Source organism: Schistocerca serialis, chromosome 7 (assembly GCF_023864345.2).
Source record: "Schistocerca serialis cubense isolate TAMUIC-IGC-003099 chromosome 7, iqSchSeri2.2, whole genome shotgun sequence".
Taxonomy (NCBI): domain Eukaryota; kingdom Metazoa; phylum Arthropoda; class Insecta; order Orthoptera; family Acrididae; genus Schistocerca; species Schistocerca serialis.
The window spans coordinates 505784985-505805955 of NC_064644.1; the positions used below are offsets into that span (position 1 = coordinate 505784985).

The 20971-nt window shown below is 39.3% G+C and overlaps 1 protein-coding gene across 2 annotated transcripts in view; it reads right to left on the reverse strand.

Moving 5' to 3' along the window:
• Positions 1-20971, reverse strand: part of LOC126412600 (survival motor neuron protein) — a 148340-nt gene that overhangs the window by 112545 nt on the left and 14824 nt on the right. Inside the window, exon 1 of one of the 2 annotated variants that reach the window (XM_050082266.1) lies at positions 18874-19001. The exons of the other annotated variant lie outside the window; for it this stretch is intronic. Coding sequence (XP_049938223.1) covers positions 18874-18954 — 81 coding nt within the window. The 5' untranslated portion in view covers positions 18955-19001. Of the gene's footprint in view, positions 1-18873; positions 19002-20971 lie in introns of those variants that run through there. 2 annotated transcript variants of the gene reach the window in all.

The window sequence follows — 20971 nt, forward strand, 5'->3', positions numbered from 1 at the left end:
TCCTCATGACATCAGAGAAAGCCATGTGTCAAGGAGCAAAGTCCCACTCTAATCCGTGTAAGGGTTGCCACTTCACTTTGTCATGACCAGAAGGAGGTAAGCCATGGTCGCACTGAAGGTTTTACAGAACATAGCTTCTTATTCCTCACTTTCAGCCAGTGAGCCTCCCACCAACACATGGTGGTCTTGCTCAAAAATGAGGTTACAGCCTACAGGAAGAGTGAACAGTGAACAGGAGGTGGAAGGAAGCAAGCCTCTTTGGCAGCCCCATCAGTTAGTCCATTTCCACATATCCCTATGTGCCCTGCAACCCATAAGAAAATCATGACAGGTCAGTCTTCTAAAAAGGAGGAGAGTGTCCTGCACTTCTTGCCCTATCCAATCTGCCAAGTACATCTGAACCAATAGCAAGAATAGCACTTTTGGGACCTGAACAGATGAGGAATTTCTTGCCACAGCATTGTCTCATCTGCTCCACTCCCTCAGATTTGGAAACAGTTCCATGTAATGCACAGAAAATTGTTCTGTGAGCCCCTTCCTGTGTGCTATGTTGGAGAACATGACAGAGCAGCTAATAAAATCCCCCTGCTTAGACCCATCTGTGTAAACAGTAATAAAATCTGGGTGGCGATGTAAACTCCCATTAAATTTAATTTTAAAAATGTAGCCTTGGTACAATTCTTCCTGTAAGCAAGCACTCCTAAAAGAAATTTGGGGCGTAGCCAAAGGGATCACCTACTCCAAACCTCCCTTTAGACCTTAATACTACCCACCTGCCCATGGACAGTGAATGAACAGCCATTCCAGTGGGAGCTGTGCAACAGAGCTGGATGCTAGCAATTTAGGAACACACAAAGCATTGTATGACTGTCAAATAGACAGTGGCGGCTCACCAACAGCCTCTGCACACAGGCTAGCAACTGGACTTTTACAATAAACCCCTGTTGAAAGCCCAATACCCTAGTGGTAACCATATCCAGCATTTTGTGGTACGAAGGCCTTGCTAATCAATAAACCTGACACCCATAATCAAGTTGATGTTGCAAAAAGGCCTTACTAAGTTGTAGCAGACGTACCCTGTTGGTTCCCCAAGGTCTATGATAGACATTTAAGGATGTTTAAAACCTTGAGACATCTTGATTTCAGTTCTTTAAGGTGTGGCAGCCATGTCTCCAAAAAATTATTTGAAACATGTGGTGTTTGACCATTCCTCCAACCAACTGATGGTCAAATCTAATTTGAAGGGTTGGAGAATGCACAGAAGAAGTGGGAATCATCTACAAACACAGTATGTAATGCCACAATGTAGACATGGTAAACGCCATTACCTTTAAAACACGGCTCCCTGCCGCCGTTGGATAAGCAGCTGAGCAGCAAGTCGTATACTCCTAGCTCACTCATTTGTTACATAGTTTAATTCTTAATTTCTTTGCGTGTTTTTGGTACTTGCATTGTTTAATTCATAAATTTCGGGCGTATTATAGTATTTGAGAGTGTAGCATCGCGTTTTAGTACCTGAATAGTGTAAATTCGCGTAGTCTCCTTCCGCCGCCGAGCAGTGTCAGCAGTGCACAAGTAGCAGCATTACTGCATTTCCTAGGCAATCTTGTATTTTAATAACCGTTTAAATTTTGTTGATTTGTTTGCACTCTCTATAGATTAGTTCAGACGTTCTTTGCAAAACAGTTTTTAGCATGGATAGGGACTGCAACTGCTGTGTTCGGATGCAGGCCGAGCTGGCATCCCTTCGCTCCCAGCTTCAGGCAGTGTTGGCTTCGGTCACACAGCTTGAGGCTGTTGCCAATGGGCATCACTGTGGGGGTCCGGATGGGGGTTTGTCGGGGACGGCCAGCTCGTCCCACGCATCCCCTGATCGGACTACGACTGTGGTTGCCCGGGATACTGCCCGCATTGAGGCTGATCCCTCACCTGTGGTAGAGTGGGAGGTCGTCTCAAGGTGTGGCAGGGGGCGAAAGACATTCCGGAGGGCTGAACGGAAAGCCTCTCCAGTTTGTCTGACGAACCGGTTTCAGGCTCTGTCTCAGGCTGATACTGATCTTCGGCCTGACATAGCTGCTTGTCCTGTTCCAGAGGTTGCCCCTCAGTCTGCAAGATCCGGGCAGTCGCAGAGGGTGGGCTTACTGGTAGTTGGGAGCTCCAACGTCAGGCGCGTAATGGGGCCCCTTAGGGAAATGGCAGCAAGAGAGGGGAAGAAAACCAATGTGCACTCCGTGTGCACACCGGGGGGAGTCATTCCAGATGTGGAAAGGGTCCTTCCGGATGCCATGAAGGGTACAGGGTGCACTCATCTGCAGGTGGTCGCTCATGTCGGCACCAATGATGTGTGTCGCTATGGATCGGAGGAAATCCTCTCTGGCTTCCGGCGGCTATCTGATTTGGTGAAGACTGCCAGTCTCGCTAGCGGGATGGAAGCAGAGCTCACCATCTGCAGCATCGTCGACAGGACTGACTGCGGACCTTTGGTACAGAGCCGAGTGGAGGGTCTGAATCAGAGGCTGAGACGGTTCTGCGACCGTGTGGGCTGCAGATTCCTCGACTTGTGTCATAGGGTGGTGGGGTTTCGGGTTCCGGGGATAGGTCAGGAGTTCACTACACGCAACAAGCGGCTACACAGGTAGCAGGGGTTGTGTGGCGTGGGCTGGGCGGTTTTTTAGGTTAGATGGCCTTGGGCAAGTACAGAAAGGGCAACAGCCTCAACAGGTGCAGGGCAAAGTCAGGACATGCGGGGACCAAGCAGCAATCGGTATTGTAATTGTCAACTGTCGAAGCTGCGTTCGTAAAGTACCAGAACTTCAAGCGCTGATAGAAAGCACCGAAGCTGAAATCGTTATAGGTACAGAAAGCTGGCTTAAGCCAGAGATAAATTCTGCCGAAATTTTTACAAAGGTACAGACGGTGTTTAGAAAGGATAGATTGCATGCAACCGGTGGTGGAGTGTTCGTCGCCGTTAGTAGTAGTTTATCCTGTAGTGAAGTAGAAGTGGATAGTTCCTGTGAATTATTATGGGTGGAGGTTACACTCAACAACCGAACTAGGTTAATAATTGGCTCCTTTTACCGACCTCCCGACTCAGCAGCATTAGTGGCAGAACAACTGAGAGAAAATTTGGAATACATTTCAAATAAATTTTCTCAGCATGTTATAGTCTTAGGTGGAGATTTCAATTTACCAGATATAGACTGGGACACTCAGATGTTTAGGGCGGGTGGTAGGGACAGAGCATCGAGTGACATTATATTGAGTGCGCTATCCGAAAATTACCTCGAGCAATTAAACAGAGAACCGACTCGTGGAGATAACATCTTGGACCTACTGATAACAAACAGACCCGAACTTTTCGACTCTGTATGTACAGAACAGGGAATCAGTGATCATAAGGCCGTTGCAGCATCCCTGAATATGGAAGTTAATAGGAATATAAAAAAAGGGAGGAAGGTTTATCTGTTTAGCAAGAGTAATAGAAGGCAGATTTCAGACTACCTAACAGATCAAAACGAAAATTTCTGTTCCGACGCTGCCAATGTTGAGTGTTTATGGAAAAAGTTCAAGGCAATCGTAAAATGCGTTTTAGACAGGTACGTGCCGAGTAAAACTGTGAGGGACGGGAAAAACCCACCGTGGTACAACAACAAAGTTAGGAAACTACTGCGAAAGCAAAGAGAGCTCCACTCCAAGTTTAAACGCAGCCAAAACCTCTCAGACAAACAGAAGCTAAACGATGTCAAAGTTAGCGTAAGGAGGGCTATGCGTGAAGCGTTCAGTGAATTCGAAAGTAAAATTCTATGTACCGACTTGACAGAAAATCCTAGGAAGTTCTGGTCTTAAGTTAAATCAGTAAGTGGCTCGGAACAGCATATCCAGACACTACGGGATGATGATGGCATTGAAACAGAGGATGACACGCGTAAAGCTGAAATACTAAACACCTTTTTCCAAAGCTGTTTCACAGAGGAAGACCGCACTGCAGTTCCTTCTCCAAATCCTCGCACAAACGAAAAAATGGCTGACATAGAAATAATTGTCCAAGGAATAGAAAAGCAACTGGAATCACTCAATAGAGGAAAGTCCACTGGACCTGACGGGATACCAATTCGATTCTACACAGAGTACGCGAAAGAACTTGCCCCCCTTCTAACAGCCATGTACCGCAAGTCTCTAGAGGAACGGAGGGTTCCAAATGATTGGAAAAGAGCACAGATAGTCCCAGTCTTCAAGAAGGGTCGTCGAGCAGATGCGCAAAACTATAGACCTATATCTCTGACGTCGATCTGTTGTAGAATTTTAGAACATGTTTTTTGCTCGAGTATCATGTCGTTTTTGGAAACCCAGAATCTACTATGTAGGAATCAACATGGATTCCGGAAACAGCGATCGTGTGAGACCCAACTCGCTTTATTTGTTCATGAGACCCAGAAAATATTAGATACAGGCTCCCAGGTAGATGCTATTTTTCTTGACTTCCGGAAGGCGTTCGATACAGTTCCACACTGTCGTCTGATAAAGTAAGAGCCTACGGAATATCAGACCAGCTGTGTGGCTGGATTGAAGAGTTTTTAGCAAACAGAACACAGCATGTTGTTATCAATGGAGAGACGTCTACAGACAAAGTAACCTCTGGCGTGCCACAGGGGAGTGTTATGGGACCATTGCTTTTCACAATATATATAAATAACCTAGTAGATAGTGTCGGAAGTTCCATGCGGCTTTTCGCGGATGATGCTGCAGTAAACAGAGAAGTTGCAGCATTAGAAAATTGTAGCGAAATGCAGGAAGATCTGCAGCGGATAGGCATTTGGTGCAGGGAGTGGCAACTGACCCTTAACATAGACAAATGTAATGTATTGCGAATACATAGAAAGAAGAATCCTTTATTGTATGATTATATGATAGCGGAACAAACACTGGTAGCAGTTACTTCTGTAAAATATCTGGGAGTATGCGTGCGGAACGATTTGAAGTGGAATGATCATATAAAATTAATTGTTGGTAAGGCGGGTACCAGGTTGAGATTCATTGGGAGAGTGCTTAGAAAATGTAGTCCATCAACAAAGGAGGTGGCTTACAAAACACTCGTTCGACCTATCCTTGAGTATTGCTCATCAGTGTGGGATCCGTACCAGATCGGTCTGACGGAGGAGATAGAGAAGATCCAAAGAAGAGCGGCGCATTTCGTCACAGGGTTATTTGGTAACCGTGATAGCGTTACGGAGATGTTTAATAAACTCAAGTGGCAGACTCTGCAAGAGAGGCGCTCTGCATCGCGGTGTAGCTTGCTGTCCAGGTTTCGAGAGGGTGCGTTTCTGGATGAGGTATCGAATATATTGCTTCCCCCTACTTATACCTCCCGAGGAGATCACGAATGTAAAATTTGAGAGATTGGAGCGCGCACGGAGGCTTTCAGACAGTCGTTCTTCCCGCGAACCATACGCGACTGGAACAGGAAAGGGAGGTAATGACAGTGGCACGTAAAGTGCCCTCCGCCACACACCGTTGGTTGGCTTGCGGAGTATAAATGTAGATGTAGATGTAGACACCGTTCTCCAGCTCAAATTGGTCAGACAGGACATTCCCAACCCCGAATCTAAAATACCTGTCCAAGAGGAAGGACTGTACGAAGATGCGTAGATGACCATGGAACTCCCACTGAAAGAGCTGTAACAAAATATGCCTCCAGGTAATATCACAGGCCTTTTCCCAAATCAAACAAGACACCAATAAGGTGTTGCTTGCAGAAGAAAGCTAGTTGAAATGGTAATTCGAGCAGGGTCATGTCTAGTGTGGAGGGATACCACCTGAAACTGCATTGGGAGTGACATAGTATGGACATGGTCTGGAGAACCCACACTAGGTGCTGGTTGACCATATACTCCAGTTTATTTCTTATGTGGCTTGTCAGGCTAGTGCTACAATTACTACCAAGGGCAGTCCGATCCTACCTTGGTTTTAAAATTGGGATTTAAACTGATTCTTTTCACAAACTGGGAAAGTCTCCTGTCATCCAAATTTCACTGGAGAGCTGAAGGAGCACCTCTTGACGACAGGTCCAACTGTTTCAACATACTGTATGTTATCAGGCCATGACCAGGCATAGTATCACGAGCTAATGACAGTTCAGAATCCAAATCCCACAGAAAGAAAGGCTGGTTGTATTTCTACAGGCTGGTGGAACAGAAATAAAAGACAGCCTTCTCCTGATATCACCAGGAAGCCATAATGAAATTTTGCAATTAAACCACTGTCCACACAATGTCTTTCAGCAAACCCTCATACAGGTGCTATTGGCAGTGGCAAGTTCTGCCTTGAGATCCTTCCGATGGCTTCCCATGCTTTACTTGCGGATGTGGACCTGCTGATGGAGTTCAGGAACTCTCCATCAGGAACTCTTGCCACGATCTGTGCCGACTCTACCGAATTATTTTCCTTACGCTTGCCAAAGCCGTTTGAAATGCTGCAAGATTCGCATCTGGCGAGCACTGACTGAATCTGGGCATAGCTGCCATCATGTTCCTGACTGCAGAACACTCATCCCACCCAAGAACAAGCTTCCTCCCAGGTGTTCCTGCTGACTTTGGGATGGATGCATCAGTGGTGTGGTGAATCACAGCTGTAATGTGATCTTCCCAGTCCTGGATTCCATTGCACTACTGCCTGTAAAACATTTAGTTAGCCTTTCTGAACAGGCATCTGGCAGCTTCCATTTGGGATCCGCTCCAGAAGGCGAATGGTTCAGATAGGGTAGTAGTCATTACTATGAAGGTCATAGTGCACTCCCCAAGGGCAGCTGAGCAGGAGGAGAGGTCTATGGCTGTAGACAAACCCTTAGCAGTGCTAAAATGCATAGCTTGGCCATGTTCATCATCAATATAATGTCTTTAGTTCGTGTCAAGATCCTTAAGTATGCAACTCCTGGTGCTGGTCATGTTAGAATCCTATAGTACACTGTGTGCATTAAAATCCCCTAGAAGGATAATAGGATAGCATAGTTAATCAAGATTATGTGGGAGGACCTCAATGTCAATGGCTCAAGGGTGGAAGGTGCACAGAGCACACAGCAACAGTAACATGGGCCAATATCTGAACATCAGCCACCTGTACCACTGTGGGTAAGGGCACAAGAGAGGAGAGGAATGTGTCCTTGACACACACTTCTACCCCAACTTCCACCCTGTCACCAGTAAGGTCGTCTTCTGTAGAGGTGATAGCCTCCAAGTACACGTGTGTCAGTCTGTTCAAAATGAGCCTCCCCAAAACAGGCAAGAAGATCTGCTCTGTAAGAGGAGTCTCAATTTCTCCAACTGGAATAACTGGAGTATGGGAGCCATTTCGAAAGTGTGGTTTTCATTTATCCCTATCCGGGGTCGTGAGGGACTTTTGGAGCAAGGGGGATGGAGGGGTTGTCTGTGTCCGGTGACGAGGCATCAAAATCCATGTCATCAGCCAGCTGTGCCAGAATGACATCTGATGGTGACTGGGACAGCTTTTGACTAACTTCATAACTCTTCCCCTTCGTGGATAATGGAGAAATGGGGCATCAAAATCTTGAATAGAAATTGAGTGGCTACTACAAGAGCAGTTGATGCATGTCTGTGAAGAAGGGCAGTCAGTCCCCACTTCACTTCATGGACTGCCTGCCCACAACTCTCCCAGACTGTTCACCTCTGCAACTTAGCATCATCTGGCCAAAATGCTGGCATTTGCAGCACTGCATATGATTACATACTTAGGGCCTAACACTAAGTCCAACAAACCCTCCTGTGATGTGTTCAGGCAGCACTGCAGATTTTGAAACTTAACAGCCCATTGAGGCATATTTAAAATGAACATTTCCCAGTCTAATTCAGGATGGCACATGTAAACAAAATATGTAACTCGTCTAGAAAAACTTATAACTGAGAAACTAACGGTTTAATCTATTTCAGTTCAAAGTGTAGAAGCTCTGTAAATGAAGGGAATAATTCCTGTGAAGGGAGTCTCCAGTAATTAATAGAAAATATAAATGTATTATTGTAATTTCTTATTTGAGAGTTTATTCTCGGAGGAAATAACAGACATGTACTAATATCGTAGTGTACTTGCTGTTCTGAGCAGACATGCGTTTATATATGTATTTTCATTTATTGTATGAATTTTAATTGTAAATTAATCAAATGTCCATCTTAAAAAATGCCGAGGATTGTTCAGGATTGTTAAGAAAGTATAAAGGGTGGCTGCCATGTTGGCAGGGAGAGTCGGTATGGTTTTAGTTTTTGAGCATGTAGCTGCTCTATTTGCATTGTAAGTATTGGTTGCCTTTGTAATAATGCTTTACCTATGTTTTGAAAGTATAATAAATGTATTTAAAATAACATAATGAAAGATGATTTTTAATTTTAGCTTTTCTGAGTTGGAATTTTACAGTAACTCTCTCCAGGACTTATGCTGCGACATATTGCCTGATACGATGAGTAAAACAACCCCTAAGAATGTTATAATTGATGGAGGAGCTGGGATACAGTGTAAATCTGTAAACTAATCTTTTATTTTGTTTCAGAGTTAACCCACTTGTTGAAATAATATTCCATTTTTTTACGAGAATAGGACAAAGAAGAACGTGAGTAACACTACAGAGTATACTTATGTGAAAACGCAACTTGGAGAACCAACTGTTTGTAAGTACAAAATATACTTTAATTTTACTTTTGGGAGCTTTTTTTGTCATTATGGAGGATAATAGGGAGGGTATCAACAATAGGCAAGTTGATGATAATGGGGACGTTAATAGAAACTTACGATAACAGCGCAGACATTACTACTAATAATGTAGTTGATTGGGACAATGAAATCACAGAATAGTGACCACAGTAGTGAATGTTCACCCTTTTGTGGATTTGAATGTAATGTATCAGCCTTTAATAGGTTAGTGCAGTTAATGGAAGAACAAAAACGGTGAATTGACGAACATAGAATCACTTGATCAAAAGCTTGATTCAATTGATAAAAAATTAGACAAACAAGGAACCCAAATTTGCGAGACAAAAGAGTTTAGAAAAATGCTGGGAAAAAGTAGACGAAAATTCCAGAAATTTGTCGACTATAGAAGGGGAAATTGTTACCTTAAAACAGGAAAAACCAGAAATTCGAACAGAGGCTAGATTCCGTGGAAAATTTCGAAAAAGTTGCTACTGTAGAAGTGTTACAATTGAAAAAACTCAAAGATTTCGTTAAGAAATTCACAGAAATGGATCAAAATATACAAAATTTCACTAAAATTGCAAATGATAATTTCTCGGAGTTAAAAGAAGACGCAGGCACTTGTTTAGGTGAAATTTCAAACTTCAAATCTAAATTTCAAAAAATCAAAGATTCCGTTGTTGTGAAATCTTTCCGTAGTTACGGTCCATTTTGGAGTAACAAACATAAAAACATTTTCAGGGGAAGGCAATATACATCCAGCTGATTTCATGTTCCAGATTAGAGACAACATGACTGATAAAATGAGCGATAGTTTGAAAATTAAATTTTTTAAGAAGTTCTTAGATGGGGAGGCTTTGTCATGGGCAAACCAAGCAATCAAACCTGAAATGTCGTTTACTGAGGTAGAACGAGCTTTCATGAACAAATTCTGGTCAAACTAAACAAGCTAGAATTAAGTCAGAATTTTTGAATGGACCAAATTTCAAACCGGGTAGTGAACGAACGAAAACTTTTTGTGAACAACAGTTAAGAACTTTGGTACATCTTGATAAACCACTTGATGAAATGATCCAAATAGATGCCCTGAAACATAGGTTACTTAATAAGGTACAGGAGTCTTGTCTATGGACCTGATGACACAATTGAACAATTCCTTAGATATATAGATAAATTGGATTTAGCATGGGAGAGAAATGACAGATGTAATGACAGACCTGATGATAGCAGGAACAATAATAACAGAGCTTTCAATGATCATTTCAACAGCAGATTCAGAAATGATGATAGAATGGCTCTGAGCACTATGGGACTCAACTGCTGAGGTCATTAGTCCTATAGAACTTAGAACTAGTTAAACCTAACTAACCTAAGGACATCACAAACATCCATGCCCGAGGCAGGATTCGAAGCTGCGACCGTAGCGGTCTTGCGGTTCCAGACTGCAGCGCCTTTAACCGCACGGCCACTTCGGCCGGCATGATGATAGAAGAAATGGGGAGAGGAATGATAGGCAGATACCTGAGAACGGGAATTTCGAACCAAGAAATCAGTGGCGGCAAAATCAGACGAAATGATCCAGTAAACTAAGACCTGCCTCTTTCGGAGCCTGGCGAAATGGGGCAAATAGACATGGGAATTACAATCACGCACATTGGAGTAATTTCAGAAGGGGAAGGGGGAGAACAAATAGAACTTACCAAAATTTTGTACCCAGATTACAACCTGATGTAAGTAGAATGAAGTTTGATAGGGAATTTTGGGAAAATTTCTTATCTGAAAACAATGATGAGCAAAAAGTAAAAAATCTGAATTTGAATTAGAAGAAAACACTTTGACAAATTTCTTTTACAGTAGGAATGCAATAGTAGCTGTTGATAGTGATGAGAACAGGTCTGATGAGTATGGTTTAGTGAGAATGTTGAGTGAATGTGAGATGAGTGAAAATGCTGACACTGGTGCTGTATGTGTGAAAGCTGGTGTTCATGTGCTAGGCAATGGAAGTGAGAATGAGAGTAATTTCAGATGAAATTACAGTAGATAATAAACAGGAAAATGAGGATTTGGCACAACAGAGTAGTCACAGTGTTGAGGTTGAAGTGTGTGAAGAGAGAAATTAGTTTGGTGTTGGAAATATTAAATGTGATGATAATGTTTCTAATGAGAATGATTCAGATAATGGTGATAATAATGATGATGATGAAATGTTACTTACAGAATTAGATGGGATAGTATATGTAGAAGTTAAACTTGATGATTTGATGCTGAATGATTCTGGAATTTCTGGTGTGTGTTTGAGTAATGATTTAGAAACCAGTAGAGCAGTGCCTGATAGATTAATGTTACCAGTTGATGTCAATGATGTTGTGTCTGGATGTGTTTGTGAAAATGAAAAGGAAGATCTAATTAGTGATAGAGTACAAGGTGTAGTCAATGACTATAGTAGCAAATGTCAGTGCGGTGATAAAAAGTGTAAGGTCTTAAGTGAAATTTGTCGAAGTGTGCTCTCAGATGATAAAATCGTCATGAAAAATGTGGAACAGTCTCCAGGTGGTAATGTGATTAGTAAATGTGTAGAGTCTGTAATAAAAACTAGTGATTGTGATAAAGGGGTGAATTTCCGGAGCATAGAAGAGGATTTGTTATTTGAAAATGAAGTCAATGAAATGGGTAAAGAATTTGGAAGTCCATATATTGTAGTACCGATTAATGATTGGATAGGAAACTGTCTTCTGGATACAGGCAGCCCAATTACAGGAATATTGAGAAAGCTAAGAGACAGGATGAAAAATAATAAAAATTTCACAGAATTTCCAGTAGCAGGGGTAAGGGTAAAAGGGGCAACACGAAAAAGCAGTAAGTTGATTACCAGACAAGCCTTACTTGAATTTAAGATTAATGATGTACAATTTATACAAGGATGCGTAATAATTGATGATTTGAATGAAAACATTATACTAGGAATGAACTGGATTGTTAATGCTAAAGTAAATTTTATCTGGGGTGATATGAAAATAACATTTGTTGAACCAAAAAGTAGAATTCATGGAGAAACGTGTATTGTAATGGAAGATCATGGTCTAAGTAGTCAGATTAGAGAGATGCAAGAGACTGGCAGTGATGGTTATTGTGAGAAAGGGAAAGAATTTGGTATTGATGAGGGTAGTGTTAATTATTACAGTGAACTAGCAGCTCAAAAGGTATCTGAAACTGAGAGCCTTAACGCAGAGAACAAGAGAGAACTTTAAAATTTTTTGTGGGATTACAATGACATATTTGATATAAAACCAGGGAGAGTAAAAGGGTATCAATGTAGACTAAAATTGAAAGCTCATGAGCCATTTTCCATAAAACTGTATGCTACCCCTATCTGTAACAGAAAGAAAGTAGAAAGAACATCAGAAAATGGAAAGGTGGAAAATAATAGAAGTTGTAGTTCTTACAATAACCCATTAGTGGTAATTTCAAAACGAGATGGGGGTACTCGTTTAGTGCTCGACTCTAGGCACTTTAATAAATATTTGGAGAGAGAAACTGACCACCCTGAAAGTATAGATGAACTACTAAATAAATTTGAAAATGTAAAATATATGATTAGTCTTGACTTCTGGATTTCATCAGATTGAATTAAAAAAAGATTCTAGAAAAAACACTGCATTTTTGTTTAATGGGAAATGTTTCCAATATTGTGTTGTACTATTCTGTTTAAATGTATCTGTGGCAGAATTTATTAGGGGATTGGACTTTGTTTTGGGTAAAGAACTCTTAGAAAAGTTAATTATTTATGTGGATGATATTTTGGTATCAAGTAAGACCTGGGAGGAACATATTCAGATTTTAAAGGAAACTGGAGATAAAATGAGATGGGGGGGGGGGGGGGGGGGTATGACTTTGAAATTAGAAAAATGTAAGTTTGCAATGAAAGAATTAAAATTTCTTGGCCACTGCATAAATGAAAAAGGGATTTTGCCTCATGGAGAAAAGATTGAGGCCATCGTAAAATTCCCAAAACCAAGAAATAAAAAAAGACTTAAAATCTTACTATGGAATAGTAAACTTCTATCTAAAATATGTCAAAACATAGGCACTTAATGCACCATGCTTGAACAACCTGTTAAGAAAAAATGCAGTGTGGGATTGGTCTGATGAATGCCAGATAGCTTTTGACAGAATTAAGAAAGAATTGGCAGAAAGTGAAATCCTCCATAGACCTGACTTATCTTTACTATTTTGTATGAAGACAGACAGTTGTGATTATGGACTGGGGGTACATTTATTCCAAGAGAAAGAAATTAACGGAAAAATTGAACATCATTCTATAGCATTTGCAAGCAGAACCTCACAAAAACCAAGAGAGAAATTACATGATTACTTAAAAGGAACTTTTGGCAATTGTATGGGGATTCAAAAAAATTAAAAATTATTTGTTTGGGCATGAAGTCAAAGTTTATACATATCATAAAGCATTAACTTACAAGAGTGTAAATTGTATCATGGGAGAATTACCAGATGGTCAATGTTCTTACAGCAGTTTAAATACACAGTTCATTTTGTAAAGGGTAAGGAAAATGTCATTGCCAAATGCCTCGTCAAGAATGCCAGGGGAATGAAAATGGCAACGGAAACAATAGTCAGGAGGGAAAGTTTAAAAGAATGTATTTTAAAAATGTCAAAGAGGAAAGTGAAATTAGAAAAAGCTGTAATCAATTGAGAAGCTATCAAAATGGTGATCATCGGAAGCTTGTTAAAAATTATTTAGGGAAGAAAGGTCATGAGAAAGTACAAATGTATTATCAGGTCTTCAAAGGTATTCTGTTTTCTAGACACAGCACACATAGCGATGATTGGAAAGTTTTCTGGCCAGGTTCTCACATAAATACTTTGATAAAGTGCACACATGAAAGCTTCGGACACTGTGGTGCAATGAAATGTATTCAAAAAATACAAGAGTGTATATACTTTCATAATATGTCCAGGAGAGTTAGGACCTTACTCACCTGCTGTGACAGATGTCAAAGAACAAAAGTTAGTAACAAAACCAACAAGGGTTTTTTTACAAAATGTGGTACCAAATAAACAGTTGGACTTGGAATAGATTTGTATGGTCAACTTCCAAGAGCTAAAGGGGGATTTCAGAATATTTTCATCATTGTAGATTTGTTTTCTAAATATGTGAAATTTTATCCTTTAAAGAAAGCAACTAGTAAGAAAATAGCTTCTACATTTATATAGGACTACTTTATTAAAGTGGGTACACCTAAAGCGATTTTATCTGACAATGGGAGCCAGTTTACTTCTAAATTTTGGAAGGAATTTGTAGAAGAACATAACATCAGACATATCTTAATATCATCCTATTCACCTAAATGTAACCCAGCTGATCAGTACAAGAGGGAAATTGGTAGGTTGTGTAGAACTTACTGTCAGAAAGATCATACAAATTGGTTTTCTTATGTTAAAGAATCTGAAAACATTATGAATAGCTTACAACATACTACCAAAGGATACTCTCCTTAGACGAGATCATATTTGACCAAAAACCACCTTACTTAATCAAAGAACTTAGAGTTACCAGTTACTAAAAGTATAACAGCAGCTGAAAGAGAGGAGATAGTTAGAAGAACTATGAAAGTTGATTATGAAAAAGAAAAAAAAAGAAATGGCATGACAAACACACAAAAAACACAGAATTCAAAGTTGGGTATCTAATATTGACAAAAAGTTACAACAAATCTAAGGCACTAAATAGAGAAATAAAGAAATTTTTTTATATTTATATAGGACCATTTGAAATTGTTGAAAAACCACATCCAAATGCTTAAATGCTTATAGACTTGTATATCCTAAGTTCAAAAGAATATTTGGGCTCAGGAATGTTACGCAGCTGAAATTATACAAACAGTCTTCATCACTCTAACATCATAAGAATTGTCTGTCCACAGGAGGTTGCAAGCCCTTCTTGTAATTTGGGGGTGGCGAACCCAAGGCTCCGAGCTGGTGTGACTATTTTCGTTTCAAGACACATCCTCTCTTACTTGTCTGTACAAACTCACCCTCTTCCACTTTCCAATTCGGATGAGTAGTTAGAGACTGGATGCCAAAAGGAACTGGTGCAAGTATTTTATACTGGGCAAGCTGCCTTTTTCTGGTTATCTGGATACGAGTACAAACTTTGGGCAGATTTAATAATGTGTAGTTTAATAATACAACCAGAGTATGAATTCTGAGGAGAGTTGGTGTAATATTTACTCATGATGTCTATACAATTATTCTCATTATGCTGATAAAGTTATAATCTCATTTGATTTTGTGAAAGTAGAGAAAATGTTTAGAATTGGTGTGAAGTCTACTTAAGATATATGTGTTGTAATAGCAATGTACTATTACTTTACAACTGAGATGTGATTACAATTAGGTCAGACTGTTTGTTGCCTTATATATGTATTCTCATCTGGTTTCACCTGTTACTATATCTATTATGTGAAAGTCACTGGATAGACAAGGATTTACTATCAAATATGAAAATACTTTGTCATGATCTTGCCCTTAACATGCGTTCGATTTAATATGTACTTGGAAAAGGAACAATTATCAGAAAAAAATTTAATTATTTTTGTATTATTTCTCTAATTCATCTGTGGAGCATAAGGAAAATGGAATTTTGTGTTGGAAATAGTTATTGGGACAGAAGTGTTCCGATTTCCAGGAGTTAAGATTCACATAGTTTTATTTTCATGTTATTTCTACCATTTCAATGATCAAACCATTGGTAGTCTTATTTAATTATTCTTTTGCCGTCGTAATACTATAAGATATGTCTGGTATCTGTAAAAGTAATGCTATCTCCTAGGTGTAGATACGAGATGTTCTTTGTCACAATGTCTACACAAATCTGAACTTCAATACTGCTGTATGTTACAGCAAGTCCATGCTTTTCAATACATACAAATGTTAGCTTATTATCTGATTATTAGTGAAAACTGGTTAATTATCTCCAATATCTTTTTGAAAATACTCTGATGACCACTAATAATTCCATGTGTAATGAGTAGCAAAGGAAAAACTATAGATTGAGGATTAGTATTCATGATATAGTTATGGTTCTTGCAGACATCTACTTTCAATTGAAGACTAGTTGATTCATTAATATGTAGCTGATGAGGAAATATATTTATATTTTTCATACCTTTAGAGCGACTGAACTAACTATTTTACTCCTAGTATTAAACCATTCATATTTAACCACTAGTAATTTACCCTTTGCCTATGTTGCAATTTACCTTATCTGTGCCCAATGTTAATTACTGTCTGATCTGATCTGATGTTGCTACATCTTGTCTAATGTGATGGTGACCAACAAGAAATCTGTCAACTAGTTGAGCAGTATGTGTTTTGGAAGTAACCTGCTGGTACTTAATTTGCCAATGTAAATCTGATTCTACAGTGGCATGTGGCAATGGTGGCTCTCAGTCTCTACAGGGAAGATGCTGAAAAATTTGGGATGACATTCAAGCTACGAGAACAAGGTGCCTTTGACAGTTATCGTGGGCAAATCCCTTTATCCATCCTTGTGGTTTCCTGACCTGAAATGTTCATGTCAGTTCAGTTGTTCTAAAGTCGGAGTTTGTGTTGTAAAGAAATGAGGACGTTTGGTCCGATGAGTGGTACAGTCATTATATCTATGTGCATTTCAACAGTTGAAAACTGACAATTTTTCTATGAAAATAGATGTCTGAAAGGCTAACAATTACTGTTTCTTGTAAATTGCTTGACAACTACCTATACAATACGACGCATACTATAATCATCTGTTTAATCTGGTCTATCTAGACTGAATACAATGATATACAATTGTTACATGCAATATATTCCTTTGTAATTAGATATTGTCAATTTCAAACTTTGAGTATTTATTGATATTCACTGCTGCCTGTAATATTTTCTGCCTATACTTAATACAATGATATACTGTTCTCAGCAATCACTTATTATCAGTGCTCTTTTCGAAAGAAATGCACTTACTATAATTAATCTACAACTTACAGGTACAAAATTAGAACTACTGATGTATTGACATATACTATGATATGCTGTCACATGCAACTCTATTCTCTGCAATTATTTATTGTATTTGTGGTAAACTGCTTTCTTGTGGTATACAGCCTACCCCAGCAATTTTTAATAGCAATATGATAGCTATAATTGATCCTATCACTCTGCTGATGACTGCTTATTTTTAAGTACTGCTGCCACTTTAAAAACACACACAATATATATGAAATTGTCCTTGAACTTAATGTAAGACATATATGCCATGACATTTTGAAAAGTAAATTCTATATCACTTGCCTGTGATTCCAGTAACTTTAATTTTATATCTCAGACCTGCCTCTTGTTTAGTTTTGAAAAGTGACAAAAATTTTCTTTTGCCACTGTCACATTTGGCTCTGTGATGTTAAGCAAATAAATTGATGTGTAAGAAAGTGCTTCACATAATGTGAACATTGTAACACTTGGATGATTCATCCAGTGAGACAGTTGACTTTGTCCAGTTTTTTATATGAGATATGCTGTATTCAATACATTTTGCTACCTTATTTCTATATTGTTATATTTATATAATAATTTATGTTTGAGCAGCAACAGATATCAGAGGAACACAGTAATTCTGTACCTTGCTTTAGTAATTGTCATGAATATGTCTCAGATATGTCACAGGTTTCAAAATTGTGTGTTTACGTAATTGATTATGTTTGATCAAACCCAGATACTAGAGGGACTGCTTATAAGTCAGCTGTTGGACCTCGCATTTATTATTTGGTTAACCAATACAGCACTGTATTTCTCATTTACTCTGTCCAGCGGAATGCTATTCGTTTGCCCTTCGTTGATCAATCAATAGGGAGTGTTGGGGTTAATTTTCGGGGACTGGGAAGGTGAAGCTGTGGCAAGTCCATTCTGCAGGGAATGCCGAACACTTCTCCCTCTGGCGCCACAGTGAAGTACTGGAACAGTGGGGGTCCTGGGTAGGGGGGGGGGGGGCGCCTTCCTGTCTTGGGGGTCTGTCATCTTTCCTTCTTCAACTCCAACACTCCAAACCTTCTATTTCATTTCTTACAAGTACCAAGCTATCCTTCCCTCTGTCCACATGCATATGTCTATTGTTGAGACCCTTCTAATTTACCTTGTCAGCCTATTAAATGACTAAAGCCAGTTTACAGGAGGAACCAGGAATCAAGCCAGCATTTATGCATTATTAGATGTAACCATACTCAGTCATACTATATTATTTATTTATGTCTTATTTTGTTGTATGTTATCACCAAATTGATAAACCTTTTACTTGTGGATTTATTTTGCTACATACCAGCACTCAAAGTTGTGAACACTCATTAATATTTGTAACTATCGTGAGGAATGGCTCACTCGTTAATATTTGTAATTACTCTCCATATTTATAAATGTCCAAGGTGGTTGTATGTAATTTTTATTTTTGCACTGTTGAAGATAGTGATTTTACTTATATAACTGTCATGGTGTATGTGTCACTTATGAACCAATTACCAATGTATAATGTTTAACCATATAATTGTTGTGATGTACCAATTATTTATGATTCATTTATTGTGTATTCACACCCAAGTGGTGGAAACGTACCTGTAAGTAATGCCCAACCAGAAAGTTGTCAGTACTGTTTCAATTACTTATAAAACACAACCAATATGATGTATTAGTCACTTATATTGTCACTCAGAGATATATGTAACTGCACTCTTATGTATCATGTTTGAATGATTATGAATGTGAGAAAGTGGCGTTGGAAGTGTCCTGACAAATGAAAAATAGTAAGATTGGTCATTGGTCAGACACTTCATCCTAAACAGCAGCCTGCGTACTGCAAACTTCAAGATTATCTTAAAAGCAGTCTGTGTACTGCATACATCAAGATTCACTATGGAGCAGTCTGCGAACTGCAAACATCAAGACTATTTACATTTATGTAAAGTACAGTGATTAGTTCACTTACACTTAGGAATATTGTACTAGTTTGAAACTAAGTTGCATGTTAGCTCATACAGTTAAGAAATAACTTTTTCTTCCCTTGTACTATTGAGTAATAATTATTGCATAATGCTTCATAATCAATATACATTTGTATCAAACATAGGAGTTATCTCTTACCATAAGTAAAATGCTTGTTCCTCCAGTTTTTTGGGGGTGTTGAAACTTAACAGCCCATTGAGGCATATTTAAAATGAACATTTCCCACTAATTCAGGATGGCACATGTAAACAAAATATGTAACTCATTTAGAAAAGAGAAAATAACGGTTTAATCTATTTCAGTTCAAAGTGTAGAAGCTCTGTAAATGAAGGGAATAATTCCCGTGAAGGGAGTCTCCAGTAATTAATAGAAAATATAAATGTATTATTATAATTTCTTATTTGAGAGTTTATTCTCGAAGGATATAACAGACATGTACTAATATCGTAGTGTACTTGCTGTTCTGAGCAGACATGCATTTATATATGTATTTTCATTTTTTGTATGAATTTTAATTGTTAATTAATCAAATGTTCATCTTAAACAATGCCGAGGATTGTTAAGAAAGTATAAGGGTTGGGTGCCCTGTTGGCAGAGAGAGTCAGTCCGGTTTTAGTTTTTGAGCAGTGAGCATGTAGCTGCTCTATTTGCATTGTAAGTATTGGTTGCCTTTGTAATAATGCTTTACTTATGTTTTGAAAGTATAATAAATGTATTTAAAAGAACATAATGCAATATGATTTTTAATTTTAACTTTTCTGAAGTTGGAATTTTACATTAACTGTCTCCAGGACTTATGCTGCGACATATTGCCTGATACGATGAGTAAAACAACCGCTAAGAATGTTATAATTTGAAGGTCACAATGAAGGTGGATGTCCTCAATTTCTCCATTATTTCTTCGTGTCCTTTGCTCCACACATCCATTATATCCTGTGACGCCCATTCTCATTTACATTCTGCAACGTCGATGTCCATAATATCATGGCGCATGACCACACCCTTGCTTGAGTTGGTGGAGTTATGCAACAACAATTGCGTCATAGTCACCCAACTTTTCTGGCTTCCTAATAAGTTCCACCTGATCTGACCTCTTAGTCCCAACCAATACATAACCATTTCTTAATTGCCTGATACTTGTTAAGGTACCAGCAAGCCCTTCTGAGCCTTTATCGATACAGATAGGGGACACTTTTTCAAACAATCCCTCCTCCTTGATCAAACTACCATGTCATCAATCCCTTTTTCCTCGGACAGACAGGTTGTTGTTTGTTGTCTTGTGTTAGGGGGCAAAAGACTAGGGTCATATGTGCCCTTGTCAAAACTGTAGAACATGAAGATAAAGGAGTTATAAATGACTACACATCAATCCCAACTGACGGAAGATAAGGCAACTAAAAACAGGGACTTAAGACAAAAGTCTCCGAATTACGCCATAGAGAAATGGAGGTCCAGAACTAAAAATTAAATGTCCTTCACCATATTGCTATGACAGACAAAAATAAAACTGTCAACAGCCCATGCGTCATTTGCTAAAATGGCCGATAACTCCGACGGCAAACACAAATGAGAACATAAGCAGGTAGAGAAAGGGCATTCCGTCAGGAAATGGTAGACCATCAAAAGTTGAGCGCAATATGCACTTCATTGTGGGGGAGCGCCACTTAACAAATGGTGATGGCTAAAAAGATAGTGCCCAATACACAACCTATCGGGGACAGGGGGCAAGAGGTGGTCATTCAAGCTGTTGGGGGAGGCTTAATAATCTGAAGCTCACTCCCACAAAAGGAGGACCAGTGGAGATGCCAAAGTGACACCACCTGCTGACATACAGCGACAGATCGTCTGAGGGAATGTATGAACTAGCGGGCTGAGGAATGAGGACTGCAACCTTGAAGGCAGTGTCAGAGGCCTCATTTCCTGTCAGACTGATGTGACCAGGAACCCACATAAACACATTGGCTCCATTAAGGGTAAGCAAGTGACCACTTTCCTGCTCCCTTTTGCACTAAGGGATGGATGGTGTACAGCACACAGAGGCTTTGAAGGGCACTAAGAGAGTCTGAGCAGATGACACAATTGAAAATCCTGTGTCACACTATGTATTTCATGGCTTCATACATGGCAAAGAGCTCTGCTGTAAATACTGAGCAGTGTTCCAGAAGCCGATAGCAAAAACCATTTTTGTCAATGATGAAAGCACACTCGACACGCTGGTCAGCATGAGAGCCATCAG